The 27,795-nt window shown below is 37.7% G+C and overlaps 1 protein-coding gene across 3 annotated transcripts; it reads right to left on the bottom strand.

The window, feature by feature from the left end:
* Window positions 1-235: 235 nt before the first annotated feature.
* Window positions 236-27,795, bottom strand: LOC114745019 (exocyst complex component SEC8). 3 transcript variants are annotated; one of them, XM_028933164.1, is made up of 28 exons: window positions 27,469-27,795; window positions 26,613-26,676; window positions 26,218-26,324; window positions 18,923-19,135; window positions 16,613-16,786; window positions 15,953-16,057; window positions 15,043-15,152; window positions 14,192-14,347; window positions 13,441-13,594; window positions 13,239-13,345; window positions 12,188-12,495; window positions 11,935-12,098; window positions 10,944-11,059; window positions 10,035-10,105; window positions 9,086-9,216; window positions 8,704-8,753; window positions 8,191-8,297; window positions 7,582-7,694; window positions 7,264-7,371; window positions 6,853-7,050; window positions 5,306-5,391; window positions 4,464-4,641; window positions 4,318-4,395; window positions 2,928-3,029; window positions 2,726-2,800; window positions 830-925; window positions 695-744; window positions 236-581 (listed from the first exon to the last, which is right to left on the bottom strand). In XM_028933164.1, the coding sequence occupies exons 3-28, from the start codon at window positions 26,257-26,259 to the stop codon at window positions 494-496; spliced, it is 3,180 nt and encodes a 1,059-aa protein (XP_028788997.1). In that variant the 5' UTR covers window positions 26,260-26,324; window positions 26,613-26,676; window positions 27,469-27,795; the 3' UTR covers window positions 236-493. The 3 variants fall into 3 exon arrangements, with proteins under 3 accessions (XP_028788997.1, XP_028788998.1, XP_028788999.1); XM_028933165.1 differs by having other exon boundaries at window positions 26,613-26,666; XM_028933166.1 differs by lacking the exon at window positions 26,613-26,676.

The raw sequence follows: 27,795 nt of genomic DNA, 5'->3' as shown, positions 1-27,795 counted from the left end.
ACATAATCAACTTTTAATTTATGTTTTTAGAATATTATTGTCAAATATGTCCTTAAACTTTGGACGAACCTAAATAGCTAAACATATGAACCAGGTTTATTGAGAAAGGCCATCTTCTATCGTGGCAATTTATACGCATTTCATTTTAAATATCGTCTCCCTAAACATAGTCAAGTACTCACAGGAGGTCAGCATAGTTAGGTTGAACATGGAAGATATACCCAACCCAAAGGGAAAGCAGAAGCATCCAAAATTGACATTTCTCATTAAATTACATTACATTACAAACAAATGAAGCAAAACAGTGGAACAACTATCATCGAGAGCAAAAACATGATCATCTCTTAAACAGTGACCTGCGGCTTCAAAGGGACAAAAATGACATATACATCCACTTGGCATCCGACTGAGAAATAGGATCAGAAATTCATTTGATGCCAGAACCCATCAAGTCCGAAACAAACTCTGAAATATAAACAGATGAATGCATATACTACAGTGATAAAATTTCAGATACACGATATTGTGCATCAGGAGGAATCTCCCTCCCTGGGACCTGGACCTTTAGAAGGTTACCGTACCTGTAGAAACAAAGTCATCATTGAAGGAAGTCAGATCCACAAGGGAAAATAAGGGGGCCAGAAAAAAGAAAAAAAAAACGAAAGTAGAAGAACTACAATTAGCATCAACTTACTCGATGACAGTAAACAAGTGCTTATGTTCTGTAACGAAGGCAAGCAAAGCCTGAAACAGGTAGATTAATAATAATGAAATGAGATGGCATGACGAGAATTACTACAACATGAAGCCAATAGTTCAGTTGACTTGCCTCAAATGGCATGTTTAACAGTTCATAGTAGGTGCGGACCCTATCCAATCTTTGTTGAACAACTTCACTACTAATTGATGGTATAGCTGACAGTGCCTGTAATCACACAATCCCAAATTGCATATGAGAAGCTGTCAAGATAATCAGATCAAGGAAAACCCTAACAACTGGCATCCTTCCAAGTGGCTATCATCAATAGCTGAATGAAATACAGATTACATAGAAAAATGAGTAAGCAGCTTCAGAAGCACAGACACGATTCTCCCATCAGAAATAAGCCATAAAGACAAGTTTCCCAAAGAATCACTGCATCCCATCACAGTGTAAAACCTCAATCCCAAAGATCCTAAAGACAAGTTTCCATAAATAATGGGTAATTCCAGATGTCTAAAGAAGCAAGGGTACCAAGTTTAAACATGTTTTAATATTCGAGACACCTCAAACCGTATTCCTACTTTTGGATACAATAAGCAGCGAAGGTTGGCTACATGCATCCCTTCATCTCGCTTCCATGTGTCCTCACACTAGTTGTTGCCCCTTCATATATATCCATGTGGCTTTAACATACACAACACAAAAAACTTTCCTTTCAGGGCTTTTTGTAGCACTTCTCTCGGTACTCGATCATAACCATACATAAGTCTCTGTACTTTAGTATTTTTCCGTTAGCCCCCTTAGGTTATAGACAATGTTGTCATAAATCCAAATTGGTTCTCTAAAATATAAGTCTCATTTCTTAACACGTGCTCAATCACTCTTTTTCATAACTTCATAGTATGGCTCGCAGGATTTATCCCTTGGTAGTTTTCATAGTTTTGAATATCCCCCTTATTCTTGTATTATAGGCACCAAAGTGCTTCTCCTCCATTCCTTCGACATTTCCGCGGACCTCAAAATGTCATTAAATAATACCTTCCTCTCCCCCATATTCCCACTTTTGGGCAATGCTAGTTTTTCATTTTTATTAATCCCATTCAGGACTGATGAGTTAACTCCTCAAACCATTGCAGGAAAGTTCTCACTTGGAGTAGAAACTAAGCAAATTCTTGTGGTAGCAATAATGACATGGAATCCTAGCTAGCCATTAGGCGTCTTAGTTTCCTTCCCGGTTGCTCATCTACCCCAGTATTCATGCAATGGAGCCAACATTGATTTCTGCTACTTATTTCAGTTCATTTCCTTCGTCTTAGCTGATATTTTAATGCGTTTTTATGTGTTTTTGTGTTTAATGTTTGTTATGCTTTATATCTATGTTTTATGTCACCTATATGATGTATGGCTGTGTCATTGTGGGTGTGGCTTGTCTATGTATGTCTTTGGGGGTGTGGGTTGTCTTCGTTGATTAGCAGGATTACTGTAAGCTGCTGAGGCAACCTTAGTGATGAGTGGGACTGCACATTGTCAGGGCGGTGGAGGCACCAATATTCAGCAGAGCAACGAACTCTTGTTCTAAATAGGTCCTTGAATATATTACACAATAGTTCCATATATTGAGAATCAGATTGGAAGCGAACAGAATTTGGGTTTCTGGTTTCCAGCCATTGCATCAGACTTCCCCTTTATGCGACTCCCTGCCAGGCTCGTCTGAAATCTACCTTGACTATTAGGGGTAAATGAGTGTTTATAGTAGTATACCCAAGCTTGCATTATCATTTATTGACATGACTATTCACGTCCAAAATTGAGTTCAAGGAGCATAGCTAAATAAAAAAAATTAAGAGCTCAACAACCAGCTAATTTTGGAAAGAATTACTTCTATCACCAGGCACCCATCCCACTGGCCCCATAAACAAGATACATGCAAACCTACGGTAAGCTGTAGTCCCTAAACTTCTCTGTTTAAATATACAGGAGTATCTAAGATAATTAAGAGAAAAGAATGGCAAAATAAGTCACCTGTTCCAGAGCAATAGAGTCTCGACAAATTTGCTGAACCCCAAAAAGGTTAATAGACTTCATATCCGCTAAAGCCTAATAAGTGCATCGTCTCATTAGCAGTGCAGAAAATGGAGACAATCCAAATGATTTAACTGGCAATACAGCCAAAAATATAGAAAGGCAAAACTCTGACATCAAAACTGTTCACACTTGTCTGTACCTTAAGAAATGCATTCGCTGCAATACCACAAATTCCACCAAATATGTAATTCCGCTTTGCATTTGAGACAAAAGGAGCCATTTTCTCATCTCTTTGCGTGATCTGAAGATACCATAAGATAAATCGGTTTGAGTTGTGTAACCATGAAATATCTTTGGATGAAATAAACTAAGACTGATCAGCATGCTGCACTAAATGCCATGCCTACATTGTTAACTGCTTTTGAAACATACAGTAAGCATCCAAAAAAGTAATCCTAGAGATCAAATATTTCAGTGATTTGGTTTTGTTTTGGTACTGGGGTTTATTGTAAATTTCAGTCTCTGCTGAATCATAATTGCTTAGAATTTTTTAGACATTTAAATGTAGTAAAATTACGTTTAGGAAGCTTCTATAAGTGCTAATTTAGACAACTTTAATCAAGGTTGTTGGAATCGAACCAGACCAGCCAGTTTGACTGGAAACTGGCCTATGGTTTGGTCCAGACATCTACCAAAACTGGGGGAAAAGCAAACCAATAAAACAGGTCAGAACCAATGGAAAACAGAGCAGTCATTTTTTCTCTTTTTTTTTTTCTTTTTTAAATTCAATTATCCAAATTTGTATTATTTAAGTGGGGCATGTATGAAATGATGTTAGTTTGACATGTACGAGATTGAGATAGCCAAATACTTCAGAAAATCTTTGGGCGTGTATGACAACATATGAATAAATATTTGAGTGAGTTATTTTTTTATACGTATTATTTAAAAAATATTATTTTAATTGAGACCAATCCGACCATGGTTGGTGCCAAAACTAGTTCAATGCCCTATGTTTTGACAACATTGACTGTAATATCTAGCATTTATGAATGTTTTGTCGACATTTAAAATTTCAATATCAGCATTTTTTGTCAACGGCATTAGGGTACAACAAACTAAAAAGACACTTTATAAAAAGCTTTTTTTTTTTTTTGTGTGCAGATGTTGTATTGAATCTCCTTAAAGAAAACCAGTTAAACAGGAAGGCTTCTCCATAAGAAGCATGTTTCTTTTTTTTTTTTTTTTTTTTTTTGGGGCCACATAAGAAGCATGTTGCATTAAAAACTCTCTCTAGACACCAGTGATAATTGGGACAGCAGAGAACTAACCAGAGGATGCTAAACAAATTGATATGCAAGCATTTAATTCAGTTTTGATTTCTGGGAATATAAAAAACAGAAATCACGAGTATGCAATTAAATGAGTAGAACAAACATCTGCAAATCATCGACTACTTCTAATATTGACTATTGGGCAATACTTCAATAGTGAGAGGTTTATGTAATAATCTCCTTAAATGACGTGCACATACTAGGAGCACAAACCCATTAAAATTCCAAGCAGAAGCAAATGATATAAAAGGACACCTGTGCAGTGAGCGAAATGATGAAGTCATCTGGTTCTTCAGCATCTTGGTCATCCAAGTATTCTCTGTTTGTCATTCCCTGTTCATATTTGTGAGACTCAGTTCAACTGAAGACAATTAGAGACAATCAAATCAATAAAGACCTACCTGCAAATGAAATATTGTCTCCATCTGCATCTCTATACGCAAAACCTTGAGACAATCAATTGCCAATTTCCTATACTCTTGGGCAAATGATGCCAAATTCTTTGTGTTGTCTGTGTGCGTGGGATTGACTTTTCCATTCACTACTTGATTTGGTGCTCTTTGTGTAGCCTGTCCGAGCCTGCAAATTCCACCAGGATCCAATGCACCATCAAAAACAATGCCACAAGGCTCAAAAGAGATATGTCCGTGAGTATCTGATACTGTACTTCACTATTCTATCAAGAAACAAAAGAACAAGCCCAACACCGAAATTCCCATGACAATTGATACCCAGCACTTCAAGAATGTCCAGGTATATTAACAAAAGTAAATCACATCCATACAATGCAGCATCAATGGAATTTCATAAAGACAGAAACAGATATTTGACCCAAAGCCCCCCCCAAAAAAAAATTTTTTTTTTATGCCTGTTGAAATTTTTTCCCACCCAAATAAATAACATGAATCAAGCAACACGGGTCCCCTTAACCAATTATCAGAAGTTGCAGAACAGACCTCCCTTACAGGAAACAATCCAGCCCACAAAAGCAGCCCAACAGGCAGAGACCAAAAACAGCAAACTGTTCTCAAAATAATGATTGGGTCTCAAAATAATTATGTATAATGCCCCTGTAAGATGTTTATTTCGTTCAAGTTCAAACTTGAAATTAAACTCCTCAGTACCTCATGGGAAAGCAAAAGATATGCATACAGTTACCATGAATTTCCTACCAGCAAATATAAGCTTTCCTTTGAACAAGACAGAACATTCTTGTCAGGATTGCAGAGGATGATAAACTCACCTTTCAATAGAGTCTGCAACATACTCCAATGAATCGCTGAGAGATGCCAACAAAATAAGTTTGTTATCATCATGGATTAGATTTTCCTGAAGCAGAGAGACTGTCAACAAGGTTCCTTTTGTCTTGTTAATAGAAGTTTCTCCATAGCAGCCAAAGAACAGGTGGACCAAAATTTGGAAAAGGAAATAAAATCTTCAAACAATTCTGATATTATATTTCCAAACGCTTCCATGCAATGGGATCAAGAAAAAGCAGAAAAGGAATACAGGACTGAATTTAGCAGCCAATTGACTTGTATTTGTACCCTTAGAGCCAAAGAAATCTGACTATTCAGCCAAAATACACATGTTATCGAAGCATTTTGGTCATTTCTCACCACTTCTACTCATCCTCCGCCACATTCTCTGCCATCCACACTTTCTGATATTCTATCCCTATTGTCATTGCAGGCCATATGCCCAAAGGAGACATTATTTGTAGAGTGGTCATCAGGTTCGGTGCTGTTGGTTCGGGGGGGATGGAAATAAAGTAAGGCAGCTTGTCCATTAGAGAATAATCCATCCTAAAAAGGTGGGTGGCACACTAAGTTTGGTTATAACTTCTTCACACACTTAATAATTTCAGGTAGCAGACCTGTTGGCGAAAGTTGTGCTAGAAGTTAAAATTGACAATCTGACAAGCAAGATGGAAATGCAAAATCTCCACCTTCCAGCAAGAAGCAAGTGTTGGTTGTTGTGCTTATGATAGAACCTCGACTATAATAAACTTATAACAGACCAGAAATAGGCCATGAACAACCGGGGGGGACAAGGAACAACACAGATTACACAACATAAAAATCCAGAATAGAAGCCACTGGACTTTCGAGAGGCCAGTGCTCTCCCAGACTCATTTCACTCACCAAAAGACTGAACTGCCTTCTCTCTGAACCCAGGGAAGATTTGAAAACCCAAAAGTTAAAAAGAAGTCTAAACATACTCCTAGAGACCCTAACGCATCACAAGATCATTCAATTGCTTTTGCTTACAAACAAGATCCATAGGACAAGCCTCTGAACCCCTTCAATATCACCCCCTTTTAACCCCTCTTTTTCATTTTTTTTGCCACTCCCCCATATCCCTCTGGGTACGTTCTAGTAGTAGTAGGAGGCTGGGTCTTATCAGCTTCTCTGGCCAGCCAATCATGTGTTTTTTATTTTCATTTTTTTTCAATTATATGTTTCTTTACTTAATCGGTTGTTTTACTGTGTTTATAACTTCCTTTGTTGCTTGTTGGGTTGAGTTAGGCACCACGTGACTTGCCTTCATACCCTAATTTCATGGCATAAATAAAGTCAGAGATACAGAACCCTGAGTGGTCCAGATCAAGAAGTGGATCAATGTAATTATGAGATGTAGACCCCATACACAGCTACATTCTCTTGTATCACTCTCTGGATGCATGAATGCATCAATGGAGAAGATCCAAAGGCAATTCTGACAACTCAGCCGAAATACAGAAAATCAATAAGAAAAATAACTAGTCAGTTCAGACAGCTCCACACAAACCTGCTTAATGGGCCGCAAATTCAGCAGTAAATCACTTAGCTCTGATTCAACCTCAATTGTTTCAGCATCAGGCAAATTATTTTCTGTGTTAAGCTCACCAAGCGGATTTGGCAAATATGCACTTGAGGAGTCAATCCTCATCAGCTTCTCAACATCGTGCCTCCCAATGAGCATATAGCTCTGCTTCTCAAGGACAGCCTAAAAAATCATTGTCAAACCTGTAAGGAAACTCTACTACAAAGAACATGGAGTACAAGACAACAGTGTTTAATCATCCAATGACCTGAATAGATTAAAAGCTGGAAAAGTTACATTTTATTAGCAATGGAAAATATAGCTGGCTTAATAGTATACCAAAATTATTGATGTCTACTATTAGATGGCTTAATAACAATGCTGAAGAAAAGATACCTCCATGTATGAAGTTCGACATCTTTCATAAGTCCGCTCCAGGAATGTTTGCACATACTTCACAAGGTCATTGGCAAATTTGGGCATTGCTTGCGCCCAACCAAGAACCTACACATTAATTAGATGCCATAATCTAGAAGGCAGAACATCCACAATACCAGATGCTCTCTACCTAAAGATGCGATTCAATTTCAGACAGATTCAATAAAAAGAAGTCCAAACCTCATGAGGCCAGTGTTTATAACTTCCAGAATATAAAATAGAAATAAAAATTATATATACATAATGTGCCTTTTATAAAGTAAAGTTAAAACTTACCTCCTTTGTCAGGAAATCTATAGCCAATAGCCCTTGCAACACAGGTCGACCCTTCTCAATTGATGGAGTGTACGCAGTAACCAAGTGTGCCCTTGGGCGAAATGCAGCTGGACCTGAAAGATAATATGCAAATATCAAATATTTCAATAATTCTACGCCAGAGTCAAAATTAACAAAACTGTCCAAGGACTTTTACCAAAATGCGAAGAAGAAGAAGAAGAAGTCCTTAAAAAGAAAGCTCACATGCAGGAAGAATTAGAAAAATATATCAATGAACTAAAACTTCACAACCCTGTAACCCTAATAACCCATGTCATCGTATTAAGTTATTCGCAACTTCTGTAGCTTCATATTTATTGTTGCATGTTTGTGCCCATATGAAGGGCAGGGCAAGATATAATTTATTCATACAAACTCACACGCATACTAAGATAGTTATAATTAAGCTTTTCAATTGAAAAAAAGCCTTCCCCTCTTAGAAAACCAACAGCTTACAAACAATACAGTATGACCAAGACGTTTCAAGATATGAGATGGAAAAAATGAATATATTAGTGGTCAAGCTCAAATAATATCAACAGAACGGATCTCAATAGTTTGTAGACTTGCTTGATATGGCTTGTTGTACACATTTTCTGTAGTCCACGAACATAGTAGGCAAAAAGTGGTCCTTTACAAAGTTCTCCACGAAAGCTAACAGCCCATCATTCCTTCTTCTGCTCAGGAAGTTGAAAACAACACGTTATTTCCAGTAAATTGGAAAGCAATCATGCTTTAGCACAAGTTGTTCCATAATTTGATTAAAGTAAATCGACAAGAACAAAATATGCATACCATGCATAATAAGTAAAATAACTCAAAAAAGAATGCAAAGTTCGGTAAAAATAATACACCGAAAAAATTATTTGGCCCTTTCTAAAGTTCAGTGAATTGATAATTAAAGAAGCAACAATGACCTTTATGCATGCGTGTTTGTGTGTTTAAGCAACTGGTGGACAGTTCCTCTAAGGCCTCAACCTTCTCAACTATCACCATGCACACAAGGCAACTTTTTCTATTTCACTCTTACAGAACAAAATGACCCAAAAAAAAAAAAAGGCATCACAATGTTTTGTAACTTACCCAAGCTGGGAATATTTTGTAGGCAGCATTGAAGCTATTTTATCTGCAAACTGCATAATAAGTCAGGTCAATAAGAAAATCAAAATGTAGAAGGAACTTAATGTATACTTTACAACGTTGATTTTTATGATTTAGTTTAAACAGTGACTTGGTGATAAGGAAGGATTCATCACTTTGCATCCCTTTTCCAAATGCATACTCTTAGATAGGATAGCAAAAAACAAGGAAAAATAAGATGAACGAGAAGAAAGATGATCAATCCTCCAGATAATGGTAAGCTGATCTAGTGCTAAGCCTTAACTAGAAGATAGCAGAGAACTACGAGACTTCTAAATCCTTGGTACTTATTGATAGGAAAAGATGCAAGTCCAAAATATAATACCTGAAGCACAGGTCGGTATATAGAAGCTGCTAGATATATGCCTTGCTCAGGCAAAACGGCTGCAGATCCATAACCTTCTGGCAACACATTTGGACCCCTTCTACTCCATCCTTGTCGGATCAGATCAACTCCTGGACATTAACAAAACCAGCCATAGGCGTTGAAAAATAAAAAAATAAACTAGCAGCTAAGAAAGCAGCAAAAAATAAATAATAAAGAAAATCCACAAAAATTATTCAGAAGAAATTGCCATGCAAATAAAAGTAATTCGCCCAGAAAAAGCTCATGTAAAAAAAAAAAAATCAAAAGTAAAACCTTGACAAATAAATTAGAAAAACTACAAAAGGTCATAATGATGCTACAATAAACTCCCCCAAGCAGTCTATCATAAAAAATATGATAGGCTCGGGTAAGATCAAAAAGATTTTTCAAAATGGAATATACTGCTAATAACAGAACCTACAAAGGAAGAGAGACAAGAAAGTAGAAAGTATTAAGGGTAAGAGATCCTCAAATCAGAAAATAAACCTAAAAAAAGGGGGGGGGCCAGTGAAACAAAAAGGATGAAGGTAATTAGCATAGCAGAGCTGTCCAATCTCTTCATAAACTACACCCAATTCTTTCCAAATTATGCAAGCTTCACTTTATGTATATAATAAAGGAGAGTTTGTTCAGATTAATGAAAGAATTACAAAAATGGAGGATAAATGGATTAAGAAATTCTCCCATACGCCAAAAAATCATCCTCAAAAAATTCTCCAATCCGGCTGTAAATCCACTAGAGAATCACACTTAAAAAACCTCTGAGCTCAGCCCATCTAGAAGCCAGATATACTATTCCATCCCATAAAGGATGAGAAGTAATTAAATTTAACTAAACTCACCTATAATTCTATCCTAATAATAAGTAACAATATTTATTTTCCTCACTTAATCACATTCTGCATACCCTGATTAGGAACAGATACAGTAGCATCAGTGAAGCGGAATGCAAAGGTGAGACCATCATCTGACCCATCCCTGTAATTCAATTGAAAATGATGATAAGATAAGCAAACATGATTACATAAATTAATAACTATCAATACATTTGACTTTGCAAATTGTAAATTGTAATAAACAACCATATGTTCCTCAATCATTACAGATTGCTAGTGGAGCTTAAAGACAGTTCGTTATAATGATGGTTTGCTTGAAATACATGGAGAAGTAAGAAAGAATCAATTGTGAAATAATCTAGTGCAGAAGTAGAGTTTTAGGCAACAGCATTGGGCATGTGTGAGTTGTTGTGACTGAAGAATATTCTAGAAGGTTTGAAAATTACACGGGAGGCCCTAAGGAAACTATAAGCAAGAATCAATCAGCTACCAACATAGATCATAAACCAATTCAGCATAATTGAACAAAACATGTCAAGGTTGATAAGCATTTAAGGAAAAACTGGAAACTAGGCTGACTTGCATCTCATGTATACCCACAGGAGAGTTAACTGTTATGCGGAAAGTCATATTTTTATTCATCTCTTATATCTTTGCATTTATCGTAATTATTTCCTCTTGAATGTAACTTATGTGTATTAAATGTGAATAGCCATATAGATCATAATTCCTTAACTTTAAGGATTTACACATGAAGTTAATCATCTATAAAGAACACCTTTGTATACACCCACTCTTGGTCAGAAGATTTCTAAGATAAGAATTTGCCTCAGTAGCTTCTTCTGTGTATTGCTAAATTCTATGTGTACTAGTTCTTATGTAGCCAGAGGACCCTATTCACTATTTCAAAACGACCAAAAGTTTGAACAGAAGAGAGTAATATTAAATCTTAAATTGAAAAGAGAATTCAGGACACTTGCCTCTTCTCTTTGGAAGGGACTTTGCTTGCAAGCCTAGCAGTTTGCACAGCAGCATCCGCTGATGCAGCTTCAGGGGTAGCCCGCAGAACCTCACAAATTAGTTGTTGACATTCACTCTATAACAAGTTAGAAAATAAGTGAGTTAAAGTATAAAATAAATGGTATGAGGTATCCACCCAACATGTACAGTGAAACATACTTTTAAACTCCTCAGGTTAGGTTTATACATATTAACTACGACAACAAGTCTTACCCTACTAGATGAGGTCAACTATGTAGATTGAAGACACCATTATGCTCTATCAATGACTAGATTTTTTAATATATCATTAGCCAATAGGTCCCATTCAACAACTTCGTTGAGTGTTCTCTTTGATCTTCCTCTACCCTTCTTCACAGGACACAACTGTCTGTTCTATCCTCTTCACTAGAGCCTCCAACGACCTTCTTTCACATTCAATAACACTTTCTTCCATAAATGACTAAACAGCACTTGAAAGTATAGGACAAAACATTTTGCATTTCACATTCAATAACACTTTCATCAGCGTACATTAATCAAATGAGACATAGTTAAAACAAAATGTGAGCTGCAGAGAAAATACCAAACAAGTTGCACTCAAAACAAATCTATGAAATACAATTAACCAAACCAAAAGCACAAGTTGGAAATAACAGAACAAAACCCCAGAACCTGGTGCTCACAAATCTTTTAAATTATATATTCCACTTCTTTTGTGGACACCTCAGAAAGCAGGTTTTCCTTTTCAACCATGCAAATCCAATATCATATCTCAATGGCTCACAGTAATTCCATCTACCTTACTCTTACACCTACTACTAAAGGGTAGTTAAGAGACATTTCATTGCACGTGATGAAGAGAAACATGGCTTGACTGCAGATGAGATTCAAGAGCACAAATATGTAATACTACCAATGCTCGTTCAAAATATATTAATATCTTGCAACTAAATTGCTCATAGAGACTACCTGTAAAACTGACAGGGAGAAGCCTACACTATAACCTCCAGTGGCTTGAGATGCTTCCGAATCGAGGTTCCAATTCACATCTGCTGGCATTGATTTTGGTGTGTTCATGTCAGCATGCTGGCTGGCTTTTGATTCCAAAAGCTCCCCCACAACAACATGATTCTCTGGAGTCATGAGATCAAAATTACTGGATTCACTATTGATTGAGAAAGGAGGAAATAACAACAACAACAACAAGAATAATGTGTCTGACCAAATATCCGAACAACGGCATCCAAAATTGAATCAAGAAGATCCTTTGCAGCAACCTGCGCTTTCCCACCAGGAGACATAACTGGTGATACAGGGCTTACAGTCACTAGAGTCCCAGCAATGGATATTCCATTCTGATGCTTTTGCTTTGGCAACTGATAGACTTCAAGTTGACCCTTTATGAAGTGTAGCCCTCCTGTACCAGCTCTTGAACCCTGGCTGATGCTGGCCCTTGACAAACTCTGATGTTCTGCATGAGCTTTGATCTTGGATGTCATAATCTCATGAATTGTTGGCCGCAATCTTTGGCTGGTACACAAGAAAAGTAGAAAAGTTAATACAACATCTTTACTTGCAAATCTGACAAAAGAAAAGAAAGCATAAAAGTCAGACAGCGCTAGATCTGCACAGCCAAGGGCGCCCTCCTCCAACCACAATAATGGGGTTTAGGTAGCATGTCCCCCAGTAACATAATAATATATATGGATGGAAGGGAATCCATGGAATGGAAAGGAAAATCTATAGAAAGGGAACTTTCTTCCATTGTAAGTTTCAAAAATAGAGGAGTGATAGTGTTGTCTCTCCCCTTCCCCTCCAAACACCAATTTTTCCTTTCCCAAAATATGAGGTAATGAGAGAGAACACCAACCTTCATTTTATAATTGACAAAAATCATTCACAATAACGCTAAATGCTTTACCAAGACAACTAAAGGCCATTAGAACAACACCGAACATCTAATTTCCAGCACTGGAGATTGTAGACTAATACACCATGCAGTACCAGTGAGCACCAGATGGTAGATATTTTTAACGTAAAACAAAAACACAACAGAGTCCACAAAACACTATACCAATTAGAATTTCAGATTCACAACTCTGCCAGGGAGTATAAGAGATCATTTACTGGGCAAAGCCCAATCCTTTTACAGATTAAGACAGTATTGGCATCCACATATGCACTACTAGTCACATCTAAGAAATGCCTGTGGAGAAATGAAATTCTCAAACAGTTTCTAGCAAAAAGAATAAATCATCAGAAAGAAAACAAACCTTATTATAGCACCTGCAGCTGCTACTTTGCCAAGCTTGCAAAGGCACTCAACCATTGTCTGAAGATACTTCACATGAAGAGGAGCATCACTTTTTCTGATTAACTCCTAAGCACAATAATTTAACCCAGAACATTAGTTAATAGACTAGATATCAAAACTAAGCTCAAGAAGCAATGTGAATATCTTGAAGTGGCTAGTACAAGAAACTCATCAGGTGTCGCATTTGAAAGCCATAATGGCATTTGCGAAAGAGCAGTCTTTGTGTCCTTTGTTATATCACCGCCATTGACCTTCAATGTTGTAGCTTCTTCATTTATTTCTAGAGTACCTTCCTCTTCATGGCCATCAAAAGATCTGTAAAATTCGATCATCTATAATATATGTAAACAAGTATATTATGCAACCAAAAATACAAAGCAGACAGGTAAATGTACATATTCAATAGAAAACAGTTGATAATCCCTTAGAAGAATAACATACGCTTAAAATTATAAACAGAGGCGAAGAGGGCATGACCTAATGAGGATAATAACACATCAGGCACAGAAAGTTACACTACACCAACAAAAGATTAATAAACTGGCCAAAATTTTCCCCAGTCCTTTAATGAACAACTAAAATATTCAGTAATTGCTTGAAACCTTGTAAACTGTTGCAGAAAGCGTTGCACCTTGGTGCGATTAGAGTTCCCCCCCCCCCAACTGCCAGCATGTGTTTCTCACATGCTTCAATTAGTTTTACTGTTTTGTTTTAGTTTTTGATTTATTTAGAATCAGATATGCTATTATTGATTCTATTGAGGAGAAAATGGTAAAAAATCATTTAAGATGGTTCGGACATATGCAAAGAAAGCTGTTGAGGCACCAGTTAGGATAACAGAAACAGTGACTAGTTTTCTAGAAAAACAATCAAGATAAAAGAACAGTGACGAATTGCTTTTATCAGTATTACCCTCCATCCATGGACCGTGACTTATATGGTCCATCATTGTCCCCTTTGAGTAACCTTGTTCTTCGTGACAAAGGTTGTGAGTTCTGTGTAGTGAGTGCAGCAGCTGTGGTGGTCGGTACTTCATCATCATTGTCTAGCATGGTGGAGCCAGCAGAGCTGTGCAATAGCAGTTCAAAGTCATATAAAAAATAAACAAATCACAGCTTGATGAGTATGGATTTAAACTGAGCTCTCAAAAAATTGATTAACTTTACATTTCCAGAAAGACCATTCATTTTTTTCATACAAAGAGAAAGAGATTCATGAACAGAGGTTAAGACATGTTCCTAAAGAAAAGCAAAATGTGTAGCCAAAGCATAGAGCCATCATCTCAAACATGTAGTAATTTTCCAAATCCCTCATCATAACTGACAGGGTCATGCACTCAATGAAAGCACAATCAAGATGCAAGAAAGAGGCCACAAAGGAAAGCTCATCACATAAGACATCTACAGGCATCAAGACGCAGCACTGAAAACGTAACTGCTCATGTTCAAAACAACAACATCTAAGTGCATCGAAAACAGTACATTGCAATAAAGCATTGCTACCCTTTGTTCATTCAGAGCCTTTGAACCCAATCAAACAGGAGCACCCTCGATTAGAAACATGTTTTCCATGTACATCAAAAGAAGAAAATGGAGAAAAGGAGAAAATAGGCTTCAATGAGAATACCATGCCATAACAAACAGGTACATAGAGCAACCAACAACTAAAATGCATTTTCAAAGCACATCTAAACAGCCTCATGCTCCATATTCAAGTGCCTCATAGCATGCTCAAAGTTAGAGAACATGGTGGAAAAGAGATACCTATATTCTCCTTTGTTGTATAAATGGGCATGCAAATCCTCCAAAACCTTATAAAAGAGGACTCCCCTTAACTTTGTTAACTCTGAACGAACATCTTGAAGTGCGCCAACCTGAGCCACATGTTGAAAATAAGTACCCCGCATAAAAAGCACGCCAAAATGCCTCCTTCACATTTAAAAAAAAAAGTGAAATAATGGACAATAGGGCAGTTAGTACTTGGAAGCTCACATTTTTTAGACTCCTTTTCTAACTCTTAATATACTGAAATCTATTAGGGGGGGGGGATAACCCAACATTTGTGTAACAACAATACAGACCTTTCATGTTTTGATTATCAAAAATAATTATTAGTAAAATAGAAAGAAAAGAAACACAAAGGAGCATAAAAATCTTCAACACAACAGAAAAAATTTATTCTGGGTTAGACATCACTTTTATAACCTATTAAAACAAGAGAAGAGTTCAGTCAAAAAAAAAAGAAAAGAGAAAAGAGAATACATGCACATGGGGGATAAGGAATCCTTGTAAAGGGGGGAAACTGCAGAAAAAAGTTGAAACTAAAATTTTGATAAAGCTATAACTCCGCTTCATCAGCAGACCAATTAAGAAATGCTCAAGCTGAGAAAAACGGATGCTACCATGAAGTTAAGAAATGAGTTAGATTAAAAATATTAAAATAAAGAGGGGAAAAAAAAAACACGCACACACACAAACACACGTGAAATAGTTTGGAGCATGTAGGTTCACTTTGAAGTGCCAACTGTATCTAATATGATTGTGCAACACATGTAGAACACAAACAGAACTCATTCATTATATTTTTGTGCTTCATAGGTTTCACCCTACAATGAGAAGTGATGACCATTAGAAACAAATCAAACAGGATAATGAGAAGAAGTTGAAATCCTACAGTTTGGAGACCTTCTCGTTCAAGCATCAACATTGACTGCAAATGCAATTGAACTGCAGCATAAAACTGCTTCTCCGCAATGAGCTTCTCTATACGAGCTGGAACCTGCACCAAATTTCACCAAAAAGTTAGATCTTCAGAATCAACATGCAGATGTCTTCAAACAGAATCGACCAGAAGTAAGCAGTAAAAGGGTGAGGCCCTACAAGGGTCAAGCACTTAGGGATCTTTGGACTTGAAGGAACTTTGTTTAAACCCCATCAGTTACAATCCCAATAAAGATTAAAATGCCAGAATTCTTCCATATTATTTGATTGGGCTTGAAGATATTTCAGCGATAACAATAGTTTAGTGGTACGCATGCAAATGTTTTTCTCCCTCATATTAAATTCACAATCTTGAATTCTTAACCTTCTAGGTCAAGTAGTTCTTTGACCCTATATTAAAAGATGGTTGGCGAAGGTCGTTAGTTCCTCGCTACGAACTCCAGCATAAAAGATCAAGCATAAACCGGAATATCTTAAAACAAAGGAAATGAGATTGCATGAATCCCACCAACTGACTAAACTTTTGCAGCTGAATCAAGAATTATCTTTCTTCACAACAGAAGAAAAATCTATAATCTGCAATTGTATTAAACCATAACACCAAAAGACAGACCTTAGCAATGCCTTCAATTTGATCTAACAAGGAGATTATGTGTCGCAGTGTCACTGACCGATACCATAACTGATGCAATTGCTTATTGCGTGCACTAAGCCGCTTCTTTGCCTCTGCTAAATCCAACTTTAAGACACCAATACTTTCAGTGGACTCACTGAACAGCCTCAAGATCTGCAGAGAAAGACAAGTAATCATAAAAAGCAAAATCACAGGGAGGGGCCAATCTTAAACTTTCTAATTTCAAAATTTTTTTGGAAAAGACTGAAACTATGGGAAATTCTAATCCTGCGGGAATAAATTTTGAAAACCAAAGGGAAGAAAAAGAAATGACAACACAAGAAAATCAAGCACAGATTTAAAAATCCAGTAGAACTGTACAATCATTTTCTATAACTAACAGAGAAAGAAACTCCCTTTGAAAAGATGAGCCAAACACCAAACAGAAGCCACAAACATAACGGCTGCTCAATGTGGCTATTTCACCCGAAGTTTGAGAGACGTATTTCAGTTCGTCTGTGGTAATTATGTAAATATAGTAATTATGTAAATAATTATATTTAGGAAGATATTAGGAGTATATGTTGGATACGATGGCAGAGAGTATCATGGGATAGTTCTTTCAAATCCCATAGTGATCATTGAGGATTTCCTCCTTGTAATCTATTTAACCTCTATTCCTCTGTGAATAATACCATCGCACTTTTAGCCCAATCAGCTCTACATGACTACATCGTCAAAGACAAATAGTCACTTTTTTCTGCAAGGTAAAGTGGCTTGGTGGCTTTGGAACAAGTTTTTTGGCATCTTGAACGAGAGTTGGATTTGTCCAGCTAATTTATAGGTGTTCAAGGCAGCAAGCTTTTGTAGCAGGATAGTGATGCATTTGGTTAAAACAGAATGCAAGATTTTGAATCAAACATTTATTCCTTCTCATCGTCTTTTCCAGGTAAGGATTAATTTCATGGCTTCCAAGTGGATATCAATGGATGGCTTTCTTAGGGGGATGTTCCTTATGAGGGATTGGAAAGCACTTCAGTTAGTGTTTTCCCCCTTTTTGACTGAGGCAGACCTCTTGCTTCTTTTTCATACTATTCTCTCTTCTCATCAATAAATTTTCTGCTGTCCAATAAACAAGGCATCAAAGGACAAGGAGACACAATTGTGAATATCATCATTTTGCTCCAATCAAAAATTTTAAATCACAACAAAAGCCAATAAATTCCAGTACTTAAACAATGGAATCAGGGAAAAATAATCATGGACATTGTACAAATTTAAATATAAAAATCAAAGTTAGGAACCACAAACAGTTTCAGTTATAGCTATTAAGATATTGCTAGTCAAAGAAGATTAAAGATAAATGCTTTTCATTCCATGCACATCTAACCACACCTTATCAATTTGAAGTTCATAAAAAACAAAGAACACCCTTCCAAGATCATTTCTTTTATCCCTTTTTTCAACTTGTCACTTTAAATCATATGAGAGGAATATTCTTAAGATTGTAACGAAGATATTACAAAACAGGAATTAACAAAAGACTACATTAAATGCTAAGAAACATAGTACGAAAAGGCAAGCATTAGTGTATTATAATTTGCAAATGTAGAAGAGGTGTGAAAAAATATAGAATGGGTTACAATAAGCAAATATATAAACAAAATGGCTAAAATGAAGCTGTTGTTGACAGATATATATATATATATATATCAATAATTCCCGGCCCTTCCCTCAACATCTTTAGCATTTGCACTGAAATCACTCTAATATGTTTTTAACAGCCTTCATGATCAAGCAATCAACAGTTCAATCTCCCCCATTCTTCTCATCAAATTTCAGTATAAGGAGAAATGAAATTGTGTTTTATCCTTGCTTCGTGCTTAAAGGATTTTCACATAAAGAAATGGAGAGAAATGGACCGAAAGGGCTAGAATTAGAAAGTATAGGTCGGTTTAGAGGCATGCGTCAAATGTCAAAACCATTTGTGGGCCTTCCCCTAACTGTTAAAATTTTTGATCAAAATGATTATTGACAGAGAACAAATACAAAACTGTAACTGCAATAATAAAAAAGGACTAAATAAATTATCAAATAGAGATGCCACAGGGACAACATTATACAGTGGAATGAGCAGCCACTATCAGGGGTCTAAACTAGCATAAAAACTGGAGAAAATTTATTTAAAAAAAAAAAAAGGAATCACCTGACTACACATATTTTGTACAGCCCAAGCATACAATGACATCCAGTGAAATCAAAACGAACAATCACATTGTTTTCAATGGAAAAGTGACAATTTTCAGAAACCTGGGAATAGTTTTGGATAGCTTTGTTGAAGCCACTGTGATACGAGTGTACTACTTCATCAACAACTTCTTCAATAACATCACTTTGCTCCTTCAAATATTGGACCTCGCCTTCACGATCTTTTGATGTCAAAATGTGGACAACATGAGGTAAAGAATCAAAACGAGCAGCTGCCCAAAGCTCATCAACTCTAGAAAGCTCTTCCCTCAAATACTGCACTCAAATGAAGCACATAGGTTCATTATTCAATATAGAATACATGGTGTGCATGACTATATAGGTGGTTAAAAAGTAGAAAGCCATTAATGAAAACTTCAGATACATGACTTCAGATTTATGTGTATTTGTAGTCAAAGCACTCTCAAAGGCTCACTATGTAAAACAATATACTACCTCCAGTCTCAAATATAAGAAAGTAAGATACTAGTACCTACCCCACACTGGTTAACAAGGTAGGTTCGGCTAATTAAATTTGTAGCAAAACATATTTTTTTCCAAATTTGCTCTCAATTAATAGTTGACATTTCTCATTATGAATCTCAGATTTCTCTCTCGTACTTTATTTAATAAGGGGCATTTGAGGGGAAAAAATAATTTAAAGACCCAGGAAGCGTCTTATATTTTGGACTACCAAAACACCCCAACAAATGTCTTGCGTTTAAGACCGGATGCAGTACTGAATTTAGATTGCACTAAAAGAATGCAATTTCAGGCACTATCTGTATGGATACATTTCCATATGTTAGACCATATAAATGCAGCAATTCCCCAATGAAGGAAATTATTCAGTAATGTATCATAACATGATTGATTGCTATAACATCAAAAGAAATAACACTCTGCGGCCTGCAAACATACAACAGTCATTAGAATTAACCATAGAGTAACCCAGCCCAAACAAACAACTAGACCTTGAAAGACCACATATTTCAAATGGATTTCTTAATAAGAAGCCTATCACTATAAGAGAATAAGGAACAAATTGAAACATGGGCTAATAAGAGTAGACACCAGATGAATTAAATATCCAAATTCTCCTATCCATTATTAGAGGAAGATGAGTGGAGCCTAAGAGAAGCTCAGGCAATTTAAGGTCCGAAGCAATCTTCTTGCTAGGGTTCCAAAGAAAGTGAAAGTTGCAAGCTATATTTAAATCTAGAATATAAAGGAGGCAACCCCACCCAGAAAACTCCAAAAATCTTACAAGAAGACCAATTCCCAATCTCAAAGAAATTAGTAGAAGGAATGTATCATCACCCAAAGAAATAAATTTCCATGCCTATATAAGATGCAGAGAGCATCAAGTAGGCATCCAACTTATTTTATGTAAATCATACTCATTATAAATTACCTTCTGCTATTAGGGAACAAATTCTCAAGAGCAGATTTGGAAAATAGTTTTACTGGCATTTACTTCTCCTTTTTTCAAGCAGAGGTTGATGAGGAAAATGTTGATTAATTCCATTAAATTTATTTATCATCTAAATTATACCTTTTAATTGGTACCAATCATTTTTGTCCTATAAGTATTAGAATTTTCCATGTACCAAAGCACATCAACAGAAAATAAGGAAAGGGGAACATGAATAAGTTCTGAAAATTAGCTGATAGAATTGAATTTAAATAGTAGCACATTGTTAGAAAGCCCCTGATTATCTCCCTTGATTCTCTCCATTAATTGCCCATGATATTAGCTAGAAGATATATTTCCTGATTTATTGAGATATTGCAATATATGTAATTTATGACTGATTGATTGTAACCGGATATTATTTCTCATCCGGACTCTATATATTGTAACCCAATCATATGGAATAAGATATGAGCATGAAATATTCAGCAAAATAAACATGGTATCAGAGCGTAGGGTTCCTCCTGAACCCAGAAAACTTCGTGCGTTGCTGCCGTGAGATAGAGAGAGAGAACGCGAGGAGAGAGAGAGAGAGAGTGAGGCGTCCCAGATCTGAAGCCAGGAGCAGACCGTGGACGACACCGCCCCTCCAGTCCTCACCGGCGCCCTCAGATCGGCGCATCCCTTGAAGACGACGTCGAACGGAGCTGCGCGTGAAGCCCACGCGCCGTCACAAGCTCCGCGCGTGAAGCCCACGCGCCGTCACTGCCTCTGCGCGTGAATTGCACGCGCCGCCGCCGGAAAACCAACAGTGCCTCCCAGAGATCCAGAAAATGAACCCATCAGAATTGCCACCCCTTTTTGGGTCCGTTCGTAATATTCCAATGGCCCTTATGTCCGGTACATCCTCAAATACTCAAAGCACTCCTCTTCACCTTTAGTCACCTCTCAAGCCTCTGATCCAGAACCATCCCTAACCTCTGAACATCAAGCTATGGTGGTGGCTCACAAACTTAATGGTAGCAACTATCTCCAATGGTCTCAAAGTGTATTAATGTATCTACGTGGGAAGCGTAAGGAGAAATATATCAATGGAGAGGCAAAACAACCTTCACATAATGATCCCAAATTTGACACCTGGTTTGCTGAAAATAATCAGGTGATGTCTTGGCTGTGCAACTCAATGACTCTTGAAATCAGTGAAGGATACCTCTTGGCAAGCACAGCTAAGGAAATCTGGGACGCTGCTAAGAGGACTTACTCCACACTAGACAACACTGCAGCCCTATTGGATCTAAGGAGGCAGCTCAAAGATCTGAAGCAAGGAAACTTAACTGTAACACAATATTACAGCACTTTAACGAAGATATGGCAGCAGTTGGATCTCTTTGAAGTTCATCCTTGGAAGGACATGGATGATGCTAATTACTACAGACAACTGGTGGAAAAAGGACGAACCTATGACTTCCTATTGGGTTTGAATGATGTCTTTGAAGAAGTAAGAGGCAGAATTATGGGTCTAAAACCGCTTCCCTCCCTATTTGAAGTCTTCAGTATGGTCAAGTTTGAAGAAAGCCGGAGACACCTCACTCAGGGTAACCAAACCCCAGTAGATGGCTCAGCATTAGTCACGAGGAGGTCCCCAACATTCGAGGGATCTGAGAAGAAAGGGAACAAGTGGTGCAATCACTGTAACAAGAAAGGCCACACCAGAGACGAATGTTGGAAACTACATGGGAAACCAACCCAAGGGAAGCAGAAACAACGGGAAGATAGAAAAAGCCACCACACCTCCTCTGAAGAAAAAGGTGATGAGGGAGACCAGTTGACCAGAGAAGAGCTTCAAATGCTTCGTAAGATACTTGAAAAACAAAACAAATCAAAATCTGTTCCCAACGTGAACTTGATCCAGTCAGGTAATTCTATTATAGCCCTTAATGCAATGGTAACTAGTGATGAAACCTGGATTGTTGACTCCGGTGCTACAGACCACATGACTGGTAATAAGTCCTTCTTCAAAACCCTCAAATATTGCCATGAGAACCTTAGGGTAAAAGTAGCAACTGGACTATATACTAAAGTTGAGGGTGTTGGCATTGTGGCCCTATCTGATGATCTGGAAATCCATAATGTTTTGTTTGTTCCTGCTCTTACCTGCAACCTTATATCTGTGAGCAAATTGACTAAAGGACAAGTATGTCGGGTAATCTTTGATGATGTTAAGTGTGTTTTTCAGGATTCGACCTCGGGGAGGAAGATTTTGACTGCTAAAGAATGGGATGGACTCTACTACTTTGAAGGAAAAGATATGAAGACTGCAGGAGCAAAGAAAGCTATGGTTAGCTCTAATTCTCAGAATAAAAATGTAATGTTGTGGCATCAAAGATTAGGCCACCCCAGCTTTGATTATATGAAGCATGTGTTTCCAACTTTATTCAATAAAAATTCTTTTCCTTTCCAATGTGAAACGTGTCAAATTGCCAAACAAACTCGCGCCTCTTATCCCAAACATACTTACAAACCTACTGCCCCGTTTACATTGATTCATACTGACATTTGGGGACCAGCCAAAATCAACACCCGAACAGGCACAAAGTGGTTTATTACATTCATCGATGATCACACCCGGGTCACATGGGTTTACCTTATGAAAGAAAAATCCGAAGCTTTACAAATTTTCAAAAACTTTCACTCTTTTGTGAGAACCCAATTCCAAACTCCCATCAAAGTTCTGAGAAGTGACAATGCCAAAGAGTATGTGAGTGGAGCCTTTAGGGAATTTCTTGAGCAGGAAGGAATCCATCACCAAACCTCATGTGTCTATACTCCTCAACAAAATGGAGTTGCTGAGCGGAAAAATAGGCATCTTCTAGAAGTAACCCGAGCTATTATGATGGAAAGAAATGTTCCAAGTCTGTTTTGGGGAGATGCTGTGCTAACCGCTGCTTATCTCATCAATCGAATGACCTCAAAAATTCTCCATTTCACTACCCCCATTCAAAAACTCCTCGAGACCTACCCCACCTCACCTATCATCAATACCATCCCTCAAAAGGTCTTTGGGTGTGTCGTCTTTGTTCATAAACATGATGGGGGCAAACTTGATGCTAGAGCAGAAAAATGTATTTTCCTCGGGTATTCCTCCACCAAAAAGGGGTATAAGTGTTATTGTCCCACTACCAGAAAACTCATAATCTCCAAAGACACAGTTTTTTATGAGGATGATGCTTATTATCCCAAATTACCCATTCAGGGGGAGCACTATGGAGTAGAATGGCTAATTACACCTGAACCTATGACCAATCCCAACACACATCTTACCACCCCTCTTGAACCTGCCATACCACAAGAAGAAATCACTGTCCCTGAACCGGAACCAAAAACCCCTAGTCCTACACCTCCACTAGAGCACCAAAACCCCACAAACACTCCTCACCCGACTCACCCAATGGAAACGAATGCTGAAATTGATGCAGGGGTGACAGAGCGTTCAAGTCCTCAATCAGGTGAGCAGGATAGTAGTAGTAGGGTTCCTTCCATTCCAAGGCAGCAACATGATTCCAATCCAGAGTTGGATCCTGAAGAGCTAGGATGGCCCATTGCACTTAGAAAGGGGGTAAGATCATGTACTCAGCATCCTATTCAAAAATTTGTCTCCTATGGCAATTTATCTGCTAGAATGCAAACCTTTGTGGTGAATAGCTCACAGGTGAAGATTCCAGAAACATTTCAACAGGCTATGAAAGATCTTAATTGGAAACGTGCCGCATATGAGGAGTTGAGAGCCTTAAAGGAAAATAACACGTGGGATATTACCACACTTCCTAAGGGCAAGAAAGCAGTGGGTTGCAGGTGGATCTTCACCCCTAAATTCAATCCTGATGGAAGTATCAACAAGTACAAAGGAAGATTAGTTGCAAAAGGGTACACCCAGACTTATGGGATTGATTATCAAGAAACGTTTGCTCCTGTGGCAAAGTTCAACACCATCCAGGTACTCCTGTCTCTAGCTGCTAACCTTGATTGGTCTCTACATCAACTAGATGTGAAGAATGCTTTCCTAAATGGAGATTTGGAGGAGGAAGTGTACATGGAAATCCCAGATGGAGTAATAGCTCCACCCAACTCAGTTTGCAAACTGAAGAAATCACTATATGGCCTGAAACAGTCTCCACGAGCGTGGTTCGACAGGTTTGCCAAGGCAATCAAAAGGTTTGGCTACGTCCAAGGACAAGCTGATCACACTCTCTTCGTTAAACACAGTAATGGAAAGGTAACGATCCTAATTGTGTATGTGGATGATATAGTCATAACTGGCAGTGATGAAGTTTCTATCTCCCAACTCAAGAAAGCTCTAGCTAGGGAATTCCAAGTGAAGGACCTAGGACAAATGAAGTACTTTCTTGGAATGGAGGTTGCTAGATCCAAAAAGGGTATAAGTGTGTCTCAACGAAAGTACACACTTGATTTGCTCCACGAAACAGGAATACTTGGGGCTAAACCTAGTGAGACGCCTATGGAAGAATCATGTAATCTGGAAGTGAAACCAGACGGGGTACCAGTCAACTCAGAAAGGTACAGAAGACTTGTAGGTAAACTGATCTACTTGACTCATACAAGGCCTGACATTAGCTATGCTGTTGGAGTAGTAAGCCAATTTATGCATCAACCCCAGGAAGAACATATGGAAGCAGTATACAGAATCCTGACCTACCTCAAACTCAATCCTGGAAGAGGAATATTCTTTAAAAAGGGGAGTACAAGGAACATAGAGGTCTACACTGATGCAGATCATGGGAGAGCTGTGGATAACAGAAGATCTGTCACAGGATACTGCACTTATGTTTGGGGAAACCTAGTCACTTGGCGAAGCAAGAAACAGACAGTAGTCTCAAGGAGTAGTGCTGAAGCTGAGCTAAGAGCTGTAGCCCTGGGGGTATGTGAAGGAATGTGGGTGATCAGACTTCTGAAGGAATTGAGAATTTCCTATGAAGGACCTATGAACCTCTGGTGTGACAACCAAGCCAGCATTGAAATGACCAAGAATCCTGTGTATCATGACCGAACAAAGCATGTTGACATTGATCGGCACTTCATCAAAGAAAAGGTTGAAGATGGCACAATTAACCTGAGCTATGTGCGCTCAACTGATCAGATTGCTGACGTCATGACCAAACCTTTAGCCAGAGTCAAGTTTGAAGGGCTTCGAAGCAAGCTGGGAATGGTTGACATTTACTCTCCAGCTTGAGGGGGAGTGTTAGAAAGCCCCTGATTATCTCCCTTGATTCTCTCCATTAATTGCCCATGATATTAGCTAGAAGATATATTTCCTGATTTATTGAGATATTGCAATATATGTAATTTATGACTGATTGATTGTAACCGGATATTATTTCTCATCCGGACTTTATATATTGTAACCCAATCATATGGAATAAGATATGAGCATGAAATATTCAGCAAAATAAACACACATATTTTACAGATTACAACTCCTGAAGTAAAAGGCCACCAGGAATGAGCGTTAGTCCCCAAAGCTAGCGTGTTAAATAACAGCCCAGAGGGTCCGCAACCCGTATACAGATAATGTAAGCAAGTGATTGCATCAAACGCAAGGCATAAAGAAAGAAAAATAACAAGATGATACATTTGAAGTATCTGCATCTACAATGACCCTTCTGATGAAACAAGATGATACATGCTAACAAAGTAACAATAGAAACATCAAGCCAAAAATTATTCTGCCACCTACCTCGGAACATAAGTTACTTTGTTTACACAGAAGGAACTCGCAAGAAAAGAGAAATTTCACTCGACACTCAATAATCACTCAGCTGCAAACATAAAAGATCTATAGAAGGAACCACTGTCAATGAATCCCGCCAGCAAGAAGGCTGTGAACCCCCCAAAATACTAATATCAAAAGTAACAAAGTAAAGCTTACTTCTTTCTCTGGAGGAACTGGCAATTCATCAAAAAGTCCCATCTTGAGCCTTCAACGTCTCCAGACACCATAAAGATTAACTCATGCTAGCAAATCTAGAATCCCAACTGCATTGAAAAATACACGAATATTCAGCTACTCTTAGTGAAATAAAGAATTTAATTAAGAATCCCAGGTGCGCCAAAAAGAAAGGCACTGCATATTTTCACCACTAAAGAATTCAATTATATGTATGTTTATGTAATATGCGCCTCCGGTTTAAAATTGCAATGGTAGATGATACCAAATACAGTAATTCAAATCTATATCCCTTCCACTTGTTAAAACGGTTAAGTCACCAACCAAAGAGTAATTTGGCCAGAAAAGAAAAGCAATGCAAAGATTCAAAAGAATACCTCCCAAGTCCAGCTCCAACTGCAGCGAAGTGTTATTTTCTTGAAATAAAATTACTTCAATAACCTGGAACAAACAGCATCAAGAGATTATTAAAGAAAGAACAGAAAATCGTTTCCAATTAAAACATGTAAAAAAAAAAAAAAAAAAAGAACTTGATTAGATTCTTGAACACATCAGAATACCTATTACGCGACATACAACAGAATCATCATTCTCTTACGTATTGTTGCCACATTTCATTATCAGATTAAGGGTCTTTTCCAAGTATCTTTTCAAACAAAAGATGCGAATAGGCAAGAATTTCATCAGTTAATTTTTCACAATCATTTGCGTCCAATAAACTTAACTTTACAAATTTCGGTTTTCTAATAACATTACTATCAGCAGTTGCATGCATAATAATTTATTCATTCTCATATTTAGCTTCTGATAAAACCTGATACGGTGAATCGAAGATTCCAACAATCAATGTATAATTACGGAATCCTGCCAAAGGGGCCAAAAATCTTCTCTGCTATCAAAAGCAGAGATAAATCCATGTTAATTCTTCATGCGTATACTTAGTTGAGGTCTATGGTAATTTAGTTCATTCCCTACAGTTCCTCCCCTGCCCAGCATAATATGCCACAAAACTGCTTCCTATGCGCCCCCTCTCATAATTCCCGATAATTCCATAGGCATTTGACAATTCACAACCTACACAGATAAAAAATTCAATATACATTGCACTTCAAAGATCACGAGAATTTTACTTCATATCCGGATTCATTTAAAGACGCTCCTTTTATTATCCACGTCAAATCAAACAATTGATTGCGTTAATCAAATACATTTATACAGCAAATGTAATCTTACTCGTGCAAGGAAGCTGGATGGAGCCGAAACTCAAAAACCCAATGCCACCGTCGTTGCCCACTGTGAAAGCAGTGCGTAAATGGCGGCGAATGAAGAAAATTGTGGGTTTGAGGGTGGCACGCGCAGCAGAATCGGAATTCACAGTGGGCCAAGTGAAGTTGGCGATGGAAGTGAGATGCAACGGAGGGTGGTGAGGATTTCAGAGACACGGTTAACGACGGCCTGAGCACAGATGGGCGTCGCAGCGGAGGGCGTGAGCGCGTGAGGAAGGAATACGAGAGCTCGATTAAAGCTGCCCAAATCTGAATTGACTGGGAATTAAACATT

This window comes from Neltuma alba, unplaced genomic scaffold (genome assembly GCF_004799145.2).
Source record: "Neltuma alba isolate B1F8T4 unplaced genomic scaffold, ASM479914v2 tig00004508_pilon, whole genome shotgun sequence".
NCBI lineage: Eukaryota > Viridiplantae > Streptophyta > Magnoliopsida > Fabales > Fabaceae > Neltuma > Neltuma alba.
The sequence above is the reverse complement of the archived record's forward strand: the minus strand, read 5'-3'. Positions and strand labels throughout refer to the sequence as shown.

What these genes read in the sequence shown, in the direction of transcription:
- LOC114745019 (XM_028933164.1), bottom strand. Translation starts at nt 26,259, where the DNA reads ATGGGACTTTTTGATGAATTGCCAGTTCCTCCAGAGAAAGAA. An exon ending in TCACGGTCCATGGATGGAGG is followed by an intron (nt 13,595 to 14,191) that starts GTAATACTGATA and finishes CGAATTTTACAG; the next exon opens with ATCTTTTGATGGCCATGAAG. An exon ending in ACAAAATATTCCCAGCTTGG is followed by an intron (nt 8,298 to 8,703) that starts GTAAGTTACAAA and finishes CTTCCTGAGCAG; the next exon opens with AAGAAGGAATGATGGGCTGT.